The 22,090-nt window shown below is 48.4% G+C and overlaps 2 protein-coding genes across 18 annotated transcripts in view; both read right to left on the bottom strand.

Annotated features, from left to right (window-relative positions):
* clasp2 (cytoplasmic linker associated protein 2) overlaps nucleotides 1–8,394 on the bottom strand; it is a 45,681-nt gene extending 37,287 nt beyond the window's left edge. For all 15 annotated transcript variants that reach the window (XM_084696642.1, XM_084696647.1, XM_084696644.1 and 12 more), the window contains exons 1-6: nucleotides 7,486–8,394; nucleotides 4,492–4,570; nucleotides 2,361–2,464; nucleotides 1,806–1,897; nucleotides 876–951; nucleotides 6–103 (exon numbers count right to left, since the gene is read on the bottom strand). In XM_084696642.1, coding sequence (XP_084552768.1) covers nucleotides 6–103; nucleotides 876–951; nucleotides 1,806–1,897; nucleotides 2,361–2,464; nucleotides 4,492–4,570; nucleotides 7,486–7,683 — 647 coding nt within the window. In that variant the 5' untranslated portion in view covers nucleotides 7,684–8,394. The remainder of the gene's footprint in view (nucleotides 1–5; nucleotides 104–875; nucleotides 952–1,805; nucleotides 1,898–2,360; nucleotides 2,465–4,491; nucleotides 4,571–7,485) is intronic.
* A 340-nt stretch (nucleotides 8,395–8,734) lies between these two features.
* Nucleotides 8,735–20,250, bottom strand: fbxl2 (F-box and leucine-rich repeat protein 2). Of its 3 annotated transcripts, none has more exons than XM_084696663.1 (14): nucleotides 19,466–20,250; nucleotides 17,063–17,124; nucleotides 14,185–14,239; nucleotides 13,908–13,982; nucleotides 13,375–13,469; nucleotides 13,048–13,212; nucleotides 12,472–12,601; nucleotides 12,270–12,344; nucleotides 11,991–12,118; nucleotides 11,352–11,412; nucleotides 11,197–11,241; nucleotides 11,015–11,071; nucleotides 10,725–10,937; nucleotides 8,735–10,555 (listed from the first exon to the last, which is right to left on the bottom strand). In XM_084696663.1, exons 1-14 carry the CDS (start codon nucleotides 19,493–19,495, stop codon nucleotides 10,448–10,450), a joined length of 1,299 nt encoding a protein of 432 aa, XP_084552789.1. In that variant the 5' UTR covers nucleotides 19,496–20,250; the 3' UTR covers nucleotides 8,735–10,447. The 3 variants fall into 3 exon arrangements, with proteins under 3 accessions (XP_084552789.1, XP_084552787.1, XP_084552788.1); XM_084696661.1 differs by having other exon boundaries at nucleotides 11,991–12,121; nucleotides 19,466–20,244; XM_084696662.1 differs by having other exon boundaries at nucleotides 11,991–12,121; nucleotides 12,472–12,598; nucleotides 19,466–20,239.
* Nucleotides 20,251–22,090: the final 1,840 nt, after the last annotated feature.

Below are 22,090 nucleotides of genomic sequence, written 5' to 3'. Positions count from 1 at the left end.
CTCACCTTGCAGCAGGAAGCCCTCTCTTGCCCAGATCTGCTCTCACTCTCTCTCCAACATGCCGATACACATCCACCAGGGTTGCTGTGGAAGCTTCTCGCACCTGCAGACGACAGAAAAACATCCCATAATATATATGCTTTCTCTAGTGTCTCTTAGATGGGCTCTAGACAGCAGGGCTGGAAGTCGGGAGGTGATATACCGGTAGCGGTGTTGTGTGTGCGCGTGTTTGTGCGTGTGTCTAAATAGGTCTTGGGTGCGAGGGCAGTGCTTGAAGAAGTGGGATTAGGGTACATTTCTCATAAACACACAGAGTGCACTCTCGCTTCTCTGAGTGGGATTATCACACCACAGGGTAAACACTCACACACGCCAAACCAAATATATCTGTCTGGATATGTGCCTGATCAAAGCCATGCGATTGGGTAGAACGTGTACTGTAACAATCCTGGGGAATAGATGTTTTGTGTGCGCGGGACTCCGCCCGGAGAGATTGGGGATGGTGATTGGTTCGGTCAGTGTGTGGGTTGATAATAATTGGGTAGAGGACAGCATTCCGCTTTGGGGTACATCTTGGCAGGAGGAGATACCAGCCTCAATCCACACACACACACACACACGCACACACACACACTCACACAAAGACACTAATCACCAGTGTGTGATGAGTGGGGTTGGACTGGGGGTGTTCATGTTTCAGTGGTGAAGTTCTATAGAGCCCCGTCACCCATCCCTAATAATAGGCTAGAGGGGAAAGTCTCTATGTCGCACTCTCTGTTCGGCTCTAAAACAACAGGGGACTCGAAGAGTTTGAGAGTTTCTCTCTCTCTCTCTCACACACACAGACACACACACAGACACACACACACACACACCTGTGGGTTCTGGTCTCCAGTAAGGGTGCAGAGATAAGGAACTATTTTGCTGAGACTCAGTGGCTGAGCACCATACCTGAGAGACAGAGAGAGAGACAGAGAGAGAGACAGAAAGAGATAGAGAGAGACAGACAGAGAGACAGACAGAGAGACAGAGAGAGAGAGAGAGAGAGAGAGAGAGAGAGAGAGAGATAGAGAGGGAGAGAGGAAATATATTTAGTTGAATACAAGCTATGTGGGTCCAGTGACAACAACATGTATCCGCTTGGTTATTAAAGGTTGGAAAAACCCTTCTATAAATAATACTGTGCGAGCCAGCACTTGATAGCGTGTGGCGTGCAACTGACCTCCACTGACCCACACAGACAGGTAAGAAGATTAACCCTAGAGCATGCGTGTGTGTGTGTCCACCATCTCTTCAGTAGGTATCAGTAGGAGACAAGTCTGAGGTCAGCGAGGAGTCTGAGCACAGCAAGGAGTCTGAGGACAGCGAGGAGTCTGAAGACAGCGAGGAGTCTGAGGACAGCGAGGAGTCTGAGCACAGCGAGGAGTCTGAGGACAGCGAGGAGTCTGAGCGCAGCGGGGAGTCTGAGCGCAGCAGGGAGTCTGAAGACAGCGAGGAGTCTGAGCACAGCGAGGAGTCTGAGCACAGCGAGGAGTCTGAGCACAGCGAGGAGTCTGAGGACAGCGGGGAGTCTGAGCGCAGCGGGGAGTCTGAGCGCAGCAGGGAGTCTGAGCGCAGCAGGGAGTCTGAGCGCAGCAGGGAGTCTGAGCACAGCGAGGAGTCTGAGGACAGCGAGGAGTCTGAGGACAGCGGGGAGTCTGAGCGCAGCAGGGAGTCTGTGCGCAGCAGGGAGTCTAAGGACAGCGAGGAGTCTGAGGACAGCGCTCCTCTCGACCTTGTGACAAGGCAGAGAGGAAGTTACTCACGTGTTGAGGGTAGCGCTGAGACAGATGCACACGCCCTCTCTGCTGCGGAAGTTCTTGTGTTTGAAACCAGCGAGCAACCTTTCCCACACGTACTGGAGAGAGAGGAGTGGGAGAGAGAGGGGGGGAGAGAGGAAAAGGAGAAACAGAGAGAGGGTGAGAGGGAGGAGTGGGAGAAAGAGAGGGTGAGAAAGAGACACAGAGAGGGTGAGAGGGAGGAGTGGGAGAAAGAGAGGGTGAGAAAGAGACACAGAGAGAGGGTGAGAGGGAGGAGAGTATATTGAGGGCTTTTGACAGAGGGTTATGGATGAGAACTCTGCAGGGGCTGAGCAGATTACATCTTATAAAGGTCACAATCTGTGTGCGTGTGTGTGCGCGAGTGTGTACGTGTGTGTTACACAACTCTCCCCAGCAGAGGGAGATTGTTCCTAACATCATCTTCCCAGGGCTTCCCCCTCCCTCCACACAACATAGTTATATACATAGTTATGTATAGTCATAGTTAACTATGGTTAACATAGTTAGCCAACAACATTCCTCATGTGTGTGTGTGCTCACCATGGGCGAGGCAGTCTGTTCCATGCAGCGTAGGATGAGTGCCTGGCTCTGCTCTCTAACCTGGTCCTTGCTGTCACCTAACCGGTCCACCAGCGCAGGGACCACTAGAGACAAAATAAAGAAAGAGAGAGAGACAGACACAGAGAGAGAGGGAGACAGAGAGAGAGACAGAGACAGAGACAGAGACAGAGACAGAGACAGAGACAGAGAGAGAGAGAGAGAGAGAGAGAGAGAGAGAGAGAGAGAGAGAGAGAGAGAGAGAGAGAGAGAGAGAGAGAGAGAGAGAGAGAGAGAGAGAGAGAGAGAGAGAGAGAGAGAGAGAGAGAGAGAGAGAGAGAGAGAGAGAGAGGGGAGGTTATGGTTAACAGGATCACATTCTGATCAACCATCCCAGTGATCAAAAGGCAGAGACCCTCTAACACCAGGGTGACACAACAGTGCCCTCAAGTGGATTCCTTAAAAAAAATCTATCAAAGCCTTGTGCTAACAAACAAGCTCCACTAACACAGACGTCAACATAAATCAATACACACACTGCTCATTGACAAAATAATTCGTACAACGTTGTTCCAAAAACGTTCAAATTCCAGTTATTTTATTAGGATACAATATGAAACAGAAGATCAGACTCGCAGGGCTGGACCCACAAAGCCCTGATGGCAGAAGTTCCCCTCTGTATGAAATAAACTTCCTCTTTTAAACACCCACAGGCACTCTCACACACACACACACACACACACCCACAGGCACTCACACACACACACCCACAGGCACTCTCTCACACACACACACACACACACACACACACACACACACACACACACACACACACACACACACACACCCTAAAGAGTGGGATGAGATCACCATGACACTGCCTCACCGATGTTCTTGGGTAAGAATGTGTGTGTGTGTGTGTGTGTGTGGGGGGGGGGGTTGGGGGTTGTTACCACAACAGTTGGTTTCCTTGGCAACAGATACAATACCCTCACACACGCTTACAGAGGCCATTGTTATGGCGAGAGACATCATCCTCTGTAGTTAGAATGAAATCACTCTCACACACACAGAGATGTGTGTTCATGTGTTATTCTAAGATATCAAGGGGCTTAATCCTCTAAGCCTCCATCTTGGTCATTCTTTGGTTTTACATATTCGTTCTTTGTCTCATGTATCTCACTACTGTAGACTGACTGACTGACGGGTGACGATCTCCAATCCCGTAGGAGTTTGAACATGGGTGTAATGTGCTCACATTTTGTCTTTGAGAAGAAGATAGGGGTCTGACAGGGGCGACAGGGCTAGAAGATGTCTAGGCTGTGATTCCCCCGGGCTGGGAGGATGGAGACAACCTCCCCATAAGGCCAGTCCACTGACAGGACCACAAAGGGACAGAGCAGAGACAGTGCACCAGGGTTCAGGCCCGGTCACAGACCGATTCTGACAGCATCCTGGAGCTCAACAGCAGGGCTGCAAATGTGTGTGGGTGTATGTGTGTGGGTGTGTGTGTGTGACTAGGGCCAGCCTGGGTGACACATTGGATGACACCTGCAGCAGGCCGACAGGGCTGTGTTATACAACAGGCCCGTAAACACACACACACGCAACAGAAGCTGTGTGGTGTTTGTGAGGAACAGGGTTATTTAGGTGAACTCCAGTAAGTCATACACATTTCCTACCTAAATTTAGAGAACAAGCAAGAGAGAGACAGACAAGAGAAAGACAGAAAAGAGAGAGAGAGAGTTAGGAGAGGGGGAGACAGAGAGAGGCGGGGGAGGCAGAGAGTGTTAGGAGACAGAGAGGGGGAGGCAGAGAGAGTTAGGAGGCAGAGAGAGAGGGGGAGACAGAGAGAGTTAGGAGGCAGAGAGAGGGGGGGGGGCGACAAAGAGAGGCGGGGGAGGCAGAGAGTGTTGGGTCAGATCAGGATGCAGCTGCCTGGCGGTGTGTTTTTGAGGTTCGACAGAAAGTGAGTGTTGGGCTGAGGGAGGAGACTCAGAATGACCTCAACTCCACAGACACACAGAGGCAAACACTGAGATCACAAAACAACCCTTAACAACACAGGGGGTGGAAAAAGACAGACAGACAGACACACACACACACACACATGGAAGAGGGGGAGCTTCCTCACCTGTGCCCAGGTATCCCTTGAACCGCTCTCCCAAGCGGTCCACAAACGCCTCGGTGATGTCGATACCCAGCAGCACCACCTGCAGGCCCAGACCAAAAAACACGTTAGGGATCGCCCCAAAGAGGGGGTTTCAACACAGGACAACCACAGACAGCAGAAGTGTCCTTCACGTATGGAGGAATATCAGAGCCCAGTCCACTAAGAAGGTTAGACCGTGCTGCCAGAGGGTGGTGCTCCTATGCTATGGGTCTACTTGGTGAACTGTGTAGACGGGGGGGGGGGGGGGGGGGGGGGGCTGTGTCTGGGACTCAAACAGCAGTTTTTCCAGCGAGCCTGTGATTAGAATCAGATCCCGAATGGGGCCGCACTCCCGGAATGCTTGTGTTGGCAGCGCTCGATGGAAGCGGAACATTCCTCCGAAAATCCGTTAAAACATATTCCTCTCCTGTCCACGGAGGGGAGAGTCCCGCCTGCAGCTATGCCCTATTTTAGTCAGAAACGGGGGGGAACCAGGTGAGGGCCGAAAGAGGAAAAAAAAAAAAAAAGAGGAGAGAGAATAACGAGTGGGGGAGGGTGGGGTTGGTAGAACGAGAGAGAAAGTGAGTGCGTGGCTAACGAGAGGAGAAAACAGCCAAGGGCTCTCCACCCCCCCCCCCCCCCCCTCCCAGCACCCCTCCCCGTCAAGCCCAGAGCCCTCGTCCATATGGCATCGTCGTTGGAGGGCCGGGCTCTGAGGGGGGCAGGGGGAAGGAGCTGAGACTGTTTACCTGAGGATGGGGATGGGAGGGGGGGGGGGGGCAGGCTAGCGACCTGAACAGAGCGCAGGCCCTCACCAGCAGGGCTGAATAACGAGCACAGGAGCGGCGGTGGTGGGGGGGAACCAGACGTCTCACCGAGACTGTGGCCACTCACCTACTCCCACACAGGGATGACGGGAGGAAAAGCAGGCTTTGTTGATCTGCATGTGTTCATGCGTGTTGCTGCCGTGAGGACCTGGGCTATGGCTGGCTAGCTGACGGCCGTGTCACATGGATCTCCTCAGGATAACACAACAGGGTTCTGCTGTCTTCGAGCGACCGAAAGACTTAGTTCCAAAAGGGACAGCTGGTTGGATCGCCTGGCTTGATGTTCAAGCAGGGTCTGGCAATAAGGCTTGCAGCTCTAAAGCACTCCGAGAGCACAGATAAGGCAGCCTGCAATATTAATGTCTGCTGCTGTGGTGTGCGTGTGTGTGTGTGTATCCTGCATGTGCAGCAGTCCTTCTGTAGTTTGGGTAAGCTTCATGCGAGTCTGCAGCTGCAGTGAGAAAAACAACCTTGAGAAACTAAAAACTAAAATAAATAAATAAACTGAAAAAAGGACAGACAGTTGAGAGAGTAAGTGGCTGTAGGGGCGAGAGAGGAAGACAAAGTGCTGGAGAGAGCAGAAATAAAAGAGGAACAGCCGGTTACTATTCTCCTCTAGACAGAAGCAGTCATGAGTCAGATGAGTCTGACTGGTTCTTCACTCCTCCTCTTGAGACTCCATCTTTCTCTTCCCGTCAACCTCCTTCATTTTCCTCCACTTTTATTACTCTGCATCCATCCTATCCCACCCCCTCCCTCCTTCCTTCCTCTCTCTGACATCCTCCCACCCTCTCCATTCCTACCTCTCTGTATGTGACCAAGTCTGTGCTGACTCTGCGGCTTCATCGCCAGCCCCGCCCCCCTGCAATCCCTGGACCAATCCTGAAAGCCCAAGCAGGCCGAGGTCAGATTGATGTTGCTACCAGACTCTGGTCTGAGGTCCTTTTGGCATCATTCATGTTTTAGTTAGGCTTATGGGATGGGGAGTGTCTAATATGTGGAATGAGGTGTGTGAAGAACTAATTTAGTCCAGTGTGGAGATGGATTGTGTCACTATAGGTGGAGAGTTTGATTCTCATCCAAGCTCATGATCTGATCCAATTACATCATCGCTGAGTTTTATTGTGATGATGTAAGCCCTGCGCTTGGGCCAAGTTACGTATCCGTTTCAGTTCAATAAATGGCTTCTTCATTTTGCAGTTCAAGAAGACACAACATCCATCAAACAGTATAAGGTTTCATATATTAGGCTCCAGTCATACAGTAACTTAATGTAATCAGATTTTGTATGCAATACTTGTTTACATTAAACTCTGGTTGTCTCACGTTGTTAATTAGTCCTTACTTTGAAGTAAAAAAAAAATTAAAATTAAAATCTGGATTTGCTAAAGAAATTGACAAAAGGAACAAGGTTGCTGCTACAGCGTGTTTTGATCAGATCCGCGTACACTGGGGCCAGGTTCAAACAATAAACGCCATGACCCCTCCCCCATCCTTTCCTCTCGAGCGCCCTGACAATGGGTCCCTTCTAGAGCAGTCTGTTAAAGTGAGCCTTCTGAAGAAAGGAAAGTAAAATCCCACCAAATTACATTTAGTTTACAAGGATTTGAATTGTAAAAGATAATTTTATAGTTATGCCAATTTCATATGCCAATAGCGAGCGTGTGCAAATCTAAGCTCAACAAAACAACCGTGGCTTGTCTAGAGAGTAAATGGTTACAAAAGCATAAGCATTGAATTGTGTGGAATTTCTCTTCAAAGACCGTGAAATAATTGGCACAGTAAATAAGATTAGTGGGGTTTGCAAAAGGAACCGATTAGTCAGTGCTATTGACCAGATTATGCGACAGCGAGTCAGAATCTTACGGCTAGACAGTCCCCCCGTGAGCCCAGACGATGACAGCTCGTTAATACGAGTTCTGCTGCATGGGGATAACGTTAGCCGTACCCGACTCTGAAGCGTGGTACACAACACAACTACTAGACAACATTTTGCCAAAACAATCACTCGTTCACCCTTCTGTTTTACAAATGTATTCATATGCAAACGTGATTACTAGGTAACTTCATGAAACTCATAGATTGATGCCACTGCAATGCATACGCAATTCAACCCCAAGCCTAGCGTTCTGCTAACTCAAATTCTCACCTTGTAATTGCTTGCGTTTACCCATCCCGTTAGTTCATCAATGGTTTTATCCAGTCGTGGCTTATCTTGTTCCACGTCAGGTGAACGTTGCGGGTCGTTCAGATAGTCAATAAGGTCCTGGCCGACCTGCAGCCTTCTAGTAACATCCTTCTGCAGAACCTGCTGGTAAAAATAGTCCATGTTGTCATGTTCCTCCATTGGGCACGCAGCGCCGAGTGGCCAGCTTTTGTGGCCAGCCGCAGACGAGACACTGGTCGGTGTTTAGTTTGAAAAAGGTTAGCCGCTGTCCACGAGCTTTCCTTATGAACACTAACAGAGTCTGAAGGACGACAACTGGTTTACTAGTCGGACAGGTTATCAACAAACAACCCACTTGTCAAACAGGAGTAGTGCACGCCAGCACCATTTACACTCTTCAACTGCTTAACTTTGATTTTTTTTCTCTCCAGATAGGTATTTTAGAATTTGCCCGGGTAGGCGTTCTGGAGATTTTGCTAAACGTGGATTAACTTTCTGAAAGTTACGAAACGGTGACTGAAAATACGGCACAATGGACAAGGTCCGTTAAATCGACCCGCATCAAAACAGAGCTATCCAGCTAACGTTAGCTGCCAAGCTAGCTAGCGAAGCCGCGAACCCTGGCTAGCACTAGCGGGGTTAGCTAGCTGCTAATATTAGTTAGCTAGTTGATCACAGGCCTGACCCTAAGATTTAAGCTACTTTGTTTTTGTATTCCATGGGTTAAAAGTATCCGTAGACCCGTCGAAATAAAGTTGCAACCAACTTTGAGGACAATGTTTTTCTGCGCTCCCGCGGTTCCTGGATACTCTTTATCCGAGAGTAATCGTTTATGAGACAGCTGTCGGAAGTCCTTCCCCGCTGAAAACCAGCGCGCCGCCGGTAACTGCAGATAGTAGGTAGCGCAGACGAGCAACCGAAGGCCAGCGCGGTCCTTCGGCACCGCACAGCTAGCCAGGATAATGCCTGTAGTAAAATGAATGGTAGTCACAGGACACACCGGACACAGTGACATTTATTTTACAGATAGATTACTAATATTTTGTGTCACTAGTAATAGTACTGTATACGGATTACGGAATATGCACTGCTATGATTATGCCAATCAAATAGCCTACTGCCTAATAGATATTTGTCGATATGTGAGTTTGAATGAAAATCTACGAAGTTCTCCACTGACATCTGGCGACAAAACTAGTCAAAATCGAAAACAGCAAATTATTTCAGGAGGCAGTATTCAATATTTTTTATTTCAACACATTAGTGACACAGTTGGACCACATTTACTATGTTACTTTTATTCATTTATTTTGTATGGATTTCTTCAACATAAAAGTCCTGTTAAACAGCTGTCAAGAGAGGGCATTAGTCTCGTTACCATACAGTCGGTCCAGTCAACGCGTCACATAAACGATACACCTCTACTTGCTAGGCTCAACACTGTCCGTCTCTAACACAGCATTAGCTCTGTACAAGCCAGTTTCTCCTGAACACCTGAAACCACTGGATAGGTGGTGGCAGCAACATGGTATATAAGACACACTGCACTGTATGGCTAAAACACTCCCCTCGGGTGCTTGACTCAACTTTTCAAGGAAGAGTAGAAATCCTGTCTAATTCTGGTTCCCCTGAATCCAAAAAATAACAGTTTCTCTTTGCACTTGGGCATATATATATATATATATATATATATATATATATATATATATATATATATATATAAGATCTCCAATCTTCTAAGTTCTAAATAAATGTGTTTGGTATGGGGGTTCAGAGTTCAAGGTTCAGAATTGACCTCATTCCAGCAAGTAGATATGAGTGGCTCAGTATTTAGGTATAGTAATAGGTTTGGAACAAGGCCTGTGTATCAACACAGCCACAGTGCACAGGAGGCCCTGAGTACACACAATCCAGTGATGTAGCACACAAATCCAACCTGATGTCATTAAAAGCCAAGGTCCTGACTGACAGGGTCCATTCATGTCAAACATCAATATATATATATTTTAATATCATCTCGAACAGGAAAGATACATACATCTCTTCCTCTCTTGATAGACAAGCATGGACAATTACAATAAGCACTGAAAAAGAGATAAAATGAAAATAACAATTTCTTGAAGACCTTCTCCTATCTGAGAAAGGTTATATATATTTTTTTGTTTTTTGCCATTGCAAAACATTTTCTGTACAAACAGAATAAAAATCTCAAACTGAAGCACAAAAAAAAAAATGTCAAGTGTCTTCTTTTGTGGTTCCTGTCTGCTGCCCCATCCCACTCCTGAATTAGAGGGTGCAGTGGACTGTTTCTTGGAGCCCTATCCAAGCAACCTCCCTGCTGTACTTCACAAGCACTGTATTTCCCCAAAACCAAAACACCCTCACCTTATCCCAAAGTTGCACGTCCATTGACCGAAGCAGAATGACTCACAAGATGGTGTCACATTGAGGTGGCGTGTGATTGGTTCCGATGACGCTCCACTCCAGTGTTGTCCAATCATCTCACCATCTAAAGACAACATAGTTCCACTGTTCAGAGGCCCTCCTCTCTGCTTCCCTTACATCCAGTGAAAGGAAGACCCTTGCCCCCCTTTACCCACTCTCCCGATCCCCCTACACCGAGGTTAGCACTGGGACGTTTAGACGGGGGGGAGGAGGGGGCGGTTGATGATAGAGAATACGGGGCATACACTAGTATTGTTTTGAGAGAGAGAGAGAGAGAGGGAACAGGAGAGTAAGAGGGCGAGCCAGGCGAGACCTCTGCAGTGCTGATAGGGGGTCTTATGGATCAACGATCAGTGGCGATCAGTCTTGTGTATTGACCGGTGGGGTCGGTAGTAATGATGAGTCCAGGCCCCCCCCCCCCTCCTCCTCCCCCGGACCCTAGACGGGTTCACAGCAGCAGAACCTGCAGACAGAGGTGCCCCCCTCTGGCCCTCCACTGTCAGAGGATGATGCAGCAGCGACACAGGCGCTGGCCCCCCCCATGCACGGAGGGAGGGGGCGTCACCGGAGCAAAGTAGGCGTGGACCTTGATCTCGGGGAGGTGGGCCTGTCAGGGGGCAAGAGGAGAGAGCGGCTTTAACACTTCAGAGGACTACGAGAACGAAAAAAAAAAAAGACATCTTAAAAAAAAAAAGGCACAACAGCCGACGGCATGTCAACACTCAAGAGAGGTGCCGGTGAAATAACTGAGATAAGCCAAGCCAGGAGGGACTGACCCTTATGCGTTTGATGCCAGCCCGGGTGACCTGTTGGCAGTCGTACAGCTCGATGCGTTCCAGGCGGTGGCAGCTCTTCAGGTGCTCTAGAGTGACGTCGGTGATCAGGGGGCAGTTGTCCAGCTCCACCACCGTGAGGCGCTCTTGCCCACACGCACTGCTGCTCAACGCTCGGATGCCATCGTCGGTGATCAGCTCACAATGGGACAGGGACTGGGGAGGAAGAGAAGGAATCATATATTTTGCCACTGAAACACACACACACACACACACACACAAGTTTGTAGTACCAGTGCTTGCAGCCGGGGGCAGTGGATAGAAAGCTGGACCAGGGTGTTATCAGTCACCTGGGGGGAGAAGAAGACAAACTTGGTTTTTACAATCTACAGGCTCAGAACTAACAAGAGTCACCCCGCCCGCAGTGAAATCCTCTTAACATTCAAGACCAGGAAAACAACCACGGAAGTCTTACCAAAATACATTCTTCTAAGTCCATTTTTTCAAGCTCGTGACAATTCTGCAAAGTTAAAAACACATTTAAGACCATATGAAAAAAGATTTTGATGGACTGGTAAGTGTGTGTGCGGTGGATGTGTGTGTGTGTGTGGGGGGGGGGGGATTCCTCACCCTGGCCAGTACAGTAAACCCTGCATCTGTCACATGGGAACATCGTGCAGCTTCCAGGATCCTGGGACACACAGTATAGAAGAGAGAGAGAGAGAGAGAGAGAGAGAGAGAGAGAGAGAGAGAGACAGACAGACAGACAGAGAGAGAGAGAGAGAGAGAGAGAGAGAGAGACAGACAGACAGACAGACAGACAGACAGACAGACAGACAGAGAGAGACAGACAGAGAGCGAGAGAGATAGAGAGAGAGAGAGACACAGAGAGCGAAAGACAGAGAGAGAGAGAGAGAGAGAGAGAGAGACAGAGAGAGAGAGAGAGAGAGAGAGAGAGAGAGAGAGAGAGACAGACAGACAGACAGACAGAGACACAGAGAGAGACACAGAGAGAGACACAGAGAGAGACACAGAGAGAGACACAGAGAGCGAGAGACACACAGAGAGAGAGACACAGAGAGAGAGAGACAGAGAGAGAGAGAGAGAGAGAGACACACAGAGAGCGAGAGACAGAGAGAGAGAGAGAGAGAGAGAGAGAGAGAGAGAGAGAGAGAGAGACAGACAGACAGACAGACAGACAGAGAGAGTTAATGAGAGCTGGCTTCCAGTAACGGGCCAGCAGGGTCTGAGTGTGGCGTCAGAGCTCACTTGAGTCTGGGGCAGTTGAGCCCCATGGCAGTGAGGGAGGCGTCAGTGATGTTGCTGCAGCCAGACACACACATGATCTGCAGCTTGTGACAGCCTCGACACAGGCTCACCAAGCCGTCGTCTGTTATCTGCTGCAGAGAACACACACACACACACACACACATTACCATTCACTGGCATGCACACTTCCGGACCTCACACACCATCTTTCTGTCGCGCTCTCCTCTTTTGTTCCTTCTCTCCCACGCACACAAACACACATAAGACTCTTTCTCTTACTGTGCAGGACTGCATGTTGATAGTGGTGAGTTCAGGGCAATGTTTCTGCAGGTGTTTAAGTGCTCCATCCTCCAGCTGAATCAAACACAACAACAACAACAACAGCCTGTTAAGGTTCTTATCTCACCCGGCGACCAGGAGAGGGCAGCATTCCTTTATGCTGGGTGAGCGTGTGTATGTGTGTGTGTGTGTGTTTGGGTACCTGTGTGCAGCCTCGGAGAAACAGTGCTCGTAGGCCTGTGCATCCTCTGGACAGGGCCTCGATGCCATCACGTGTGATCTGGTCACACCACGACAGGTTCAGCGTCTCTAGCATCCTGCAGCCGTCGCTGCTGACACGAGGTCAGGGGTCAATTCAGAGTTATTGGATCAGTCGTACTCTCAATCGCTGACACTTTTTATTCGTGGTGCAATGGCTCCAGTGTGCGGAATCCCAATTGGAATTGGAACTCTGGGAAGGTTTAGAATTCGATTCATTTCACTAACAGGAACGGCACAAGCTGTGCCACGAGATTTTCCGCTAGTCAAAACACGCCACTTATGACATCATAAGGTTCATCTTAGATCATTTCCTCCTGTAAGTGGCACAACCTGAACTGTCAATCTTTCACATGGAGAAATGTTAATCAAACCATTGTTAGATTACGAAAAGGACGACGAAAGGAATGTGCTGACGGCTAGGGCTGACGTCTGGGCTATTCTCATAGGGAGAACCCACAGAACGATCTGTCTGATTTTGTCCCGTCTTTCTCTAGTCATTAGGACGGGTGTGTCCTACCTGAGGGCCTTAAGGGAGTGGTTGCTAACAGAGACACAGGAGGTGAGGTCCAGTTGTCTGAGTTTGGAGCAGAACTTGCTGAGGCTGAGGCAGGTGCTGTCTGTGATCTTGGTGCAGCCGTTCAGATTCAACACCTCGATGTTCCTGCAGTTCTGAGAAAACGTCCTGAAGGGAGGGAGGAGCCGCAGTCATTCAACGCAACCAACAGGGGTGTCTGTTTGCGTGTGTGAACGTGTGTGACCGAGAGACTGTGTCCATGTGTGTGTGTGTGTCCATGTGTGTGTGTGTGTGTCCATGTGTGTGTGTGTGTGTTAAGAAACGACTTACTTCATGGAGGCGTCTCCCACACTCAGACAGCCCCTCAAGCTCAGCTGTCTGAGGAACCCTCCGCATCGCTTAGAGATGTGCTCTACCACCCTCCCCTGGGGAGAGAGAGAGGAGGACAGGAGACCACAGGAGGGGGCGGAGCAACGACAGGTTAAAAGCGTCAAGCGGTAGGTGAAAGAAAAGAGAGGGGGGGGAACCAGATGAAGTAAGAAAGAGAGACAACGGGGGAGTGAAGAGAGGGGGAGAGAGGGAAAGAGAACAATAGAAGAAAGGGAGAGAGAGAGAGAGAGAGAGAGAGAGAGAGAGAGAGAGAGAGAGAGAGAGAGAAGGAGGGAGGGAGAGACTAGTGTGACCCAGGCTAGTCCGAGGACAGAGGCTCAGTGATGACGTCACAGACATGCAGTAATAAGCCCTGGGCAATGAGCTTGATAATGCTACTCAACACACAAACAGTAGCAGGCAAACACACACACAAACTGAGGCCCACACAGACACACACACACACACACACAACCGTCTCCATAACCTCTCACCTCTATGTCTGTCTGGAAGTTAAACAGGTCAATCTTTTGCCAGTTACTGCCATCTAGGGCTAGAACATTCCATGCCTGGAACAGAGAGGGGGGAGAGAGACATAGAGAAAGGAAAGAGAGAAAGACAGAGAGAGACAGAGAGAGGATGGATGTGGAACAAGAGTGGTGAAGAAGATATGGATATAGATTATTATTTGTAGCTTCTGGACAAATGATGGGTAATAGTTGTAAGGCTTTTACGCCATTCGCCAGGTGTTGAATAGTGGGAGGGGCTTACCTTTGACACCTGGGCACACCTGCACAGCGTGACCACATCTAGGTAGGAGAATATTCTACAGAGACACAGAGAGAGAGAGAGAGAGAGAGAGAGAGAGAGAGAGAGAGAGAGAGAGAGAGAGACAGAGACAGAGACAGAGACAGAGACAGAGAGAGAGGACAAAGTTGTTCCTTCTTTAGTTTAGGGGGCATCGTTTTTCTCTTTGTCCTTTCTTCAATCTGTCCTCTGACAGTTCTATTGTTGACCTCAGTTTGAGTCCAACAAATGGACACATCCACACCACATGGAAAATGAGCTGTAGCAGGCCACATACACACACACACACAGACAGACACACAGACAAGCACACAGACAGACACACAGACAGACACACACACAGACAGACAGACAAACACACAGACAGACAGATTTCCACATGACATGAGAGGTGTCATGTGCAAGCCACTGGGTCAGCGCAATCTATTAATCTACCACTGAGTAATCTATGGCTCTCAGACAGGCCAGGGTCACACACATACTCTCTCTCACACACACACACTCCCTTTCATTCTTTTTCGCTCTGTGTCATAGTGGTCCACATTGATTGTGTAAGGGACCGTGATGTATCTAACATCTCATTCTCTACTATAATGCTTTGTTTTAGGATAAAGTGGCCTCATGCCAAAGTCGGGGGTCTGAACTGAAATGTCCCTTTAACCCCAGGAAACCAGAGCTGACCATTGTTCCCCTATATGGACAAAGAGACAAAGGGTGTGTGTGTGTGTCTGAGAGATAGACAAGGGCATGTAGGGGCATGTCTGTCGGATGTACAGAACATAATTCCAAATAGAAGGAACAGCAAAAAAAATAAAAAACAAAACACGTCACACAGTCCACTTCAGTCCTTCCATTGATCAGCAGCTGACGAACCAGCTGACCAATCAGATAGGATTTGATTGATTGTCTCTCTGATGACTGAGCATGATGGTTGCCATTGATTGGTTGTCTGGTTTAATCTCACTCTCTGTGATTGAATGGACAGGCAACTGACAGTGGATCCCAAGACTATCACTAGGCAATCAATCTGGGAAAGACAATATGGCCGACCAGTCAATCAATCTTACTTACAAAGTTGTTGACAGAAACCAAACTGCAAGTCCCTCAATGAAGCGAGCAGATTCTACGACTGGTGTTTTTACTTTTTGAAATATGAAATCCCCCCCCCCTCTTCTCTCCAGCATTGACAGATAACAACAAGCCTCTCCCACCGCCTGCTGCTGGTTGCTATAGCAACACCCGTTTGGGGATGGGGGGGGGGGGGGTTGGGGTCGGTGCTGAGTCGGCACTTCTGGGCTCCGATCAGACGTCACCGAAAACGACCCCAAGCAACGTGGGCTCACAGCTCAGGCTGGATCTGAGCACACAGAGTCACACACACACACACAGTTTGTCCACTCCACGTCCTCGCCTTGTGTTGTCATTCCAAGTGCTGGTCCTGGCAGGATTACTGGGTGTTGTGGGGTACACTTGTGTACATGGAAAAACCTTTTCAAGAAAAGACTGTATTACGGTATCAAAGCTGTCTTTCATGCTAGGTGTGAAGCTATGCTTATGTGTGTTGCAAAAGCCAGTGTTCTAGCACACTAAGGTGTGGCAGTGTGGAGTGAGACAGTGTGCAGTGAGACAGTGTACAGTGAGACAGTGTGCAGTGAGACAGTGTGCAGTGAGACAGTGTGCAGTGAGACAGTGTGCAGTGAGACAGTGTGGAGTGAGACAGTGTGCAGTGAGACAGTGTGCTAGTGTGAGAGTGTGCAGTGAGACAGTGTGGAGTGAGACAGTGTGGAGTGAGACAGTGTGGAGTGAGACAGTGTGCAGTGAGACAGTGTGCTAGTGTGAGAGTGTGCAGTGAGACAGTGTGCAGTGAGACAGTGTGCAGTGAGACAGTGTGCAGTGAGACAGTGTGCAGTGAGACAGTGTCCTTGAGGGTTTAGGTTGGTTGAGGGGCAGTTCTATGGGCGTATGTGAAGCCCTCTGTGACATGCTTGCGTGTAAAAAGGGCTATACAAATAAATTTGATTTGATTTGATTTGATTAGTGTAAGAGTGTGCAGTGAGACAGTGTGCAGTGAGACAGTGTGGAGTGAGACAGTGTGCAGTGAGACAGTGTGCTAGTGTGAGAGTGTGCAGTGAGACAGTGTGCAGTGAGACAGTGTGCAGTGAGACAGTGTGCTAGTGTAAGAGTGTGCAGTGAGACAGTGTGCAGTGAGACAGTGTGGAGTGAGACAGTGTGCAGTGAGACAGTGTGCTAGTGTGAGAGTGTGCAGTGAGACAGTGTGCAGTGAGACAGTGTGCAGTGAGACAATGTGCTAGTGTGAGAGTGTGTACTGGTGTAACAGGGTACACTGGTGACCCTCTTAACACTCCACAGCTGGAGCAGCAGGAGAACTCAGCACTGCGGAATTCCCCACCAGCAAAGACAGGCTATTTATAGCACAGACACACACACGCGCGCACACACACACACACACCAAACAGTATGAATACAGAACGCTCACATTCAGTACCAAGATTCACATGCTATGCAACGCTCGCACATTGACACAGACGCCTTTGTGATTTGTGCTCGAGTGTGTGTGATCTCAACAGGAGAGACTGGACCCTGTTAGCGGACAAAGTGTTGGTGCGGAGGTCACACACAGCAGTTATCAGAACACCAATCCTAAGAAGTGGCACACCAAAACAGTCATAGAAACACACACACAGCCGTGCACACGCCTAGAAGGTTAACCAGCTGGTTCTTGAAGGCCAGCTATGCCCGTATTTAATCAGTAACCATGACTGGAAGTTCTTGGTTTTCCAAGTGTGTGTTTGTCTGTGTTGTCAGTGGCCATTTCACTTACCTCAGGAGAAGCTCTTTAGGAAGCTTCTTGTTAATGGGGGCTTCATCACTGTTTGAGAACACCTGCAAATAAAAGCACTTTCAGAACTTGTGTTGCTTGAACACACACACACACACACTTCTACTATAAGTAAGATTAATCACACCAAAAGAGTACAGCACCCTCATTGCACCCTAACACAAATAAATACTACTGGTAACTGCTATAGCTGCTATGTTAAGCTAAGATTTTCGTGTTTGCCCTGCCACAGTTAGCCTTCTGGCAACGGTGACACAGGTTAGTCTGATTAGCTATAACAGCCATGCTTGCAGGCTAAGCCTAATTATCTAAATTAGGACTACTGGAAGGTTGTTTGGCTGTCTACCGAACTGATGCCATTTTATGTAAATGCGAGCACACACACACACACAGGTGATTAAACTCAGGCCATTCCTTGTTATCTACAAGAGCTATGAGGAGTTGAGGCAGAACATTCCAGATCAGGTAGATTCTATTCATCTGTAGAGCTCAATTTCAGCACACCCACACACTCAGCACTATGCTATGCTTCTGACATAACACACGCACACACACATACAGACAGAGGAAGCAGGCCTTTGTCTCTGTGTCTATCTCTGTCTCTCTTCCCCTCTGCTTCTCAAGTCTCTCATGAGAGGAATCCCTGCTGCTACACTCACACTTACACACACACACAAACACAAGCATGGTGTGAATACCCACTGAGAGACCAAAGGTTGATTTTGGAATGTTTGAGTTACAGTTATGTCAGTGACATACACCACCCCCTAGCAACAGAACAAGTTCATAAAGACAGATAATATGTGTGTGTGTGTGAGAGAGAGAGAGAGAGAGAGAGAGAGAGAGAGAGAGAGAGAGAGAGAGAGAGAGAGAGAGAGAGAGAGAGAGAGAGAGAGAGAGAGAGAGACAGAGAGAGAGAGAGAGAGAGAGAGAGAGAGAGAAAGAGAGACAGACAGAGAGAGACATAGAGAGAAAGAGAGAGAGAGAGAGAGAGAGAGAGAGAGAGAGAGAGAGAGAGAGAGAGACAGACAGAGAGAGTGAGAGACTAGGACTGGAGCCAACATGTCCTTCACCTCAGTCAGTGCCAACACACAGAGCCAAAATGGTGGACATAGGGCAATAGGCTTCCAGGATTCCAATTGGGTTATCTGCAACTGTGTTCAAGCCTTTTAGCACCAGGACACCCTGTGGCAATAAACAAAGCATCCCTCCAAATGGTTTAGACATGAGTGAATGGGGAGAATGCAGGGATGAGGGAGGGGATAATGTCCCAGGATGTGTATGCTGGAGACATGGTGCATGGCATGCCCTGCGAGGGTGAGGTAGCATCAGAGGATGAGGACTGAGGATAAGGATGTTTCTCCTCCACATGATCTGGCTCCTGTGGCCTCCACAGCTCTGGGTCTACATCCACGAGCTGGGAACAACCAACGAGAGCTGAGAATACGACTCCAGCAAAAAAGCTCTTCCAAGGAACTATCCTCCTCTGTTTCTGTAAACAGCTCCTGATCTATCGTTTTTCTCTCCCCCATTCCTCCACTTCTCCCACATTATAAACAAGCGGTTTCCCACCAACCGCCGCTTTTCATCCCGTTTCTAAGAGGCTTACAGAGCTCTATTGGGAAATCCATCGAGTTGGCAATGCATACTACTATGTCCACCCAACAATTCTCTGCTCACTGACACTACACACACACAGCCCTGTTATACATGTTTCAGTACCTGTCCACCTGGAAAAAAAGTATTTGTGGCAAATACTGAGAGAGAGAGAGAGAGAGAGAGAGAGAGAGAGAGAGAGAGAGAGAGAGAGAGAGAGAGAACCTGGCGAGCTACACTATTTGAACGAGGAGAAGAGCTGGGTTGCGGTTTCACAGCCAAATTGGTTGACAGGCAGATACAATGTCAACAGGGCACAGCCTGTTTATTGTTAGGTCAACTTTAAAAGGAAGAGCTGGGAAGGCATGACAGGTGTAAACCGTAGAAAGCCTATCCAGAGCCAGCCCCAGAAGCCTATCGATGCTAATAAGCTATGGATCAACACCAGGTTACTGAGGGCTCGTGTGTCCAGATGACCCGTGTCGGCCTCCCTGCCTATTCCCAGCCCTGACGCCTCAAGCTCCAAACGCAGCCCGAGCCTCAGCGCTTCTGTCCAGCAGAACACAGCCCCATGTTGTCGCTGTCAGCTGGTGCGACTGGACAATAACAGGATTTCGGATTACCCTTGGCCAACAAAAGCCTCGGCTCCCTTCAGCATGTAAAATTAGAACAGTGTACGGTCGAACACACACAGTTATACACACACACAGACTCACACAGTCTCGCCCTACGGACCCGATTCATGTCAATGAAATTAACAGAGCTCTGCCATTCACGCAGACCTCGTACCTCGAACCTGCCCTTGGTGATGCCGTTCATGTCTGCGGCGGCACGTAGCTGAGTGTGTTACCGCACACACACAAGTCTAGGACGGGCGCTGTGTTTGACGAATGCCGTATTGTTTTTATCGCCTGGGCGGTGGGAGCGGAGGCTGAGCTGGGCGCTCTCCCCTGCCGGCAGCGACGCTCCTGTCTTCGGGTCAGAAGGGAGGATATTCCGGGTCGGCCTGGAGGAGTGGTTGTCGCGGAGCCCGACGGCTCTCCAGTCCGTCTCATCCCAGAGCTACCAAAATAACAATAATAACATGGACGGTCTGTCAAGTGACTTCACTTCCGCCTCTCCCCTATGCTCCAGCGCAAGTCCAATGGCACTAACCTTCCAACCCGACTCAACCAAAACCCGAGACAATGTCATCAGTGTCGTCCGATTAAGGAATGTTACACTTATTCCTTAGAAATGTTTTTCTTCGTCTTCTTCCTGAATTCGTATAACAGTTGACTCCGGTAGATAGGGGAAGGGGAGGGATATAGTGACGTCATTTCTGCGGGTAAAGCACGCGTGGCCGATTTGTTTTGATTGTCGATTTCATCCAGATACACCGAATGTTATGACATTAGCAAGCGCCTCAAAGCTTTTAAAACTGTCGTGACTTCGTCATTACCATAACATACGCTTTTTGTTTTTTCAGAAGAAAAGAACAAACGGTCTCAATCTTTAAATGTTAGATTCTCAAACCAAGATTTCGACTGTAGCCTACCACTTGAGATCGCATCATCCTTTTTATCTGCGGCGACAATGTCAACTCAAACAAACAAAAACATTTTTTTTTGTTGCAAAGAATCACCTTCAAGTGTTAATTTAAAAATGTCTGTTCACCTCAATACAAACACGATGTACCACGTGAATCTTTAAAACATCACATTGTGATTTGGCCTTATTTCAATGTTTTTTAGACGAAAGACAGAAGTAAGTAGTGTCAAGCTAATTATCTTCCTTGCAACGTTTAGCGACTGTTCCCAAAGATACGGCTAGAGGGCGCGCTTATACAGTGTCAACGTTTTTTAAACCTGATAATTCCACGATGCAAGACATAATGACAAAAGCCTCCAACTAACAATGAAGGATAGCATTGATGGGGAAAATCCTAATGTGTGTGTTTCGCTGCTCCTTGCACGCGTGTTACTTCTTTCTTCTAAATGACCTGAGGCCGTTCTCAACAATCAACACCAGTTAATGGGAAGGGCTTGCTATCAGTTGCTCCCGAATGGATAGATAGCTAAATCTAGACAACTAACAGGTATTAGTTATGTTGGTTTTGTTTCTTACATAATTTTGGGGGGTGCAAATTACGGCCCTTGATCAGCAAGAATGCGTGTTGCCTGCACACTCTGTGTGCATACATGAAGAAAAAAAAGTGTGTGGTGGGGGTGGTGGGGGGGAGTGGGGGGTGCAAAGATACATTTGTGGATGCTTTAACGTTAACCTCGATGCACATCATTAGCTCTACATCCCTGTTCTACCATAGCCCAGTGCTTAGCATGGTAATTAAGAATCTCTCAGAAAAGTCAAATTAATTAACTCAGGTCTTTAAATAGAACTGCTCTTGTCCCATCCTGGCAGCTGAGTGTAGAATGTTGTCTGGGTCTCAGAATGACAAGTACAGAACAGGGACATTTCTCTAGCTGTGTGTCATTCAAGTTCACGGCAGTTTTACGGATTGAACAGGTCTCTCACACATGCACAAACACAAGCATGCACTTACACGTACGTTCACAAAGGAATGCATACAAACTCTGTAGTCTTAACCATGTCAGATTTGATTACTGGCTCCTATGCTATCCCATAATAGACCAATGCAGAGGTTGTTACTATGGTCAGAAACAGAGCCACTTCCTGTCTAAAGTCAAGAGTTTCCCCTGAGTCAGTGTACAGTAGTCCTTCTGAAAGGAAATGCCTTCCTTTGGAAATCATACTTCGAGCAATCCAAACGATGCAAGCAAGAATGTGTGCGTGTCTACGTCCATGTATTTCGATTGTACAGTATTTGTGTGTGTGTGTGTGTATTCGTGTGTGTGTGTGTGTGTGTGTGTATTTGTACGGGTGTGTGTCTGTGTGTGGGTGTGGGTGTGTGTGTGTGTGTGTGTGAACGTGTTTCTCTGGGTGATGGCCTCAGGAGTGATTAGGGACATGTGAGATTACACACCTGTCTGTGGTAAAAGGTCTGTCCCAGACTCAATCCCCTGGACACCTGCAATACAATTCTCACCAGCCCCTCCCAGATAACACAGGTGTGAATCACTGTCTCTCTCCTCCTCGTCAACCCCCCCCCCCCCCCGCCCCTCCTTCTCTCTATCACAACACCCCCATCTTCCTTTCCTGAAAAAACAACTGTGTGTCCTCGGCGTCTCTTCCAGAGTGGGTGATAGTGGAGCAGTGGTTGACTAAACCCATCTGTCCATTCCGTTATGGAGGACAATATGTGAAGAGAGTGGAATTACATGGGAAAGAGAGAGCTGAGAGAGAGAGAGAGAGAGAGAGAGAGAGAGAGAGAGAGAGAGAGAGCTGAGAGAGAGAGAGAGAGAGAGAGAGAGAGAGAGAGAGAGAGAGAGAGCTGAGAGAGAGAGAGAGAGAGAG

The sequence above is a fragment of the Hypomesus nipponensis genome, chromosome 4, assembly GCF_054491055.1.
Source record: "Hypomesus nipponensis isolate SF chromosome 4, ASM5449105v1, whole genome shotgun sequence".
Lineage (NCBI taxonomy): Eukaryota > Metazoa > Chordata > Actinopteri > Osmeriformes > Osmeridae > Hypomesus > Hypomesus nipponensis.
The sequence above is the reverse complement of the archived record's forward strand: the minus strand, read 5'-3'. Positions and strand labels throughout refer to the sequence as shown.

Excerpts from the sequence above, each read along its gene's own strand:
- fbxl2 (XM_084696661.1), bottom strand. The coding sequence starts at position 19,495 with ATGAACGGCATCACCAAGGGCAGGTTCGAG. Across the intron at positions 14,240-17,062 it reads CCTAAAGAGCTTCTCCTGAG|AATATTCTCCTACCTAGATG; the intron begins GTAAGTGAAATG and ends GTGTCTCTGTAG. Across the intron at positions 12,602-13,047 it reads CACTCCCTTAAGGCCCTCAG|CAGCGACGGCTGCAGGATGC; the intron begins GTAGGACACACC and ends ACCTCGTGTCAG.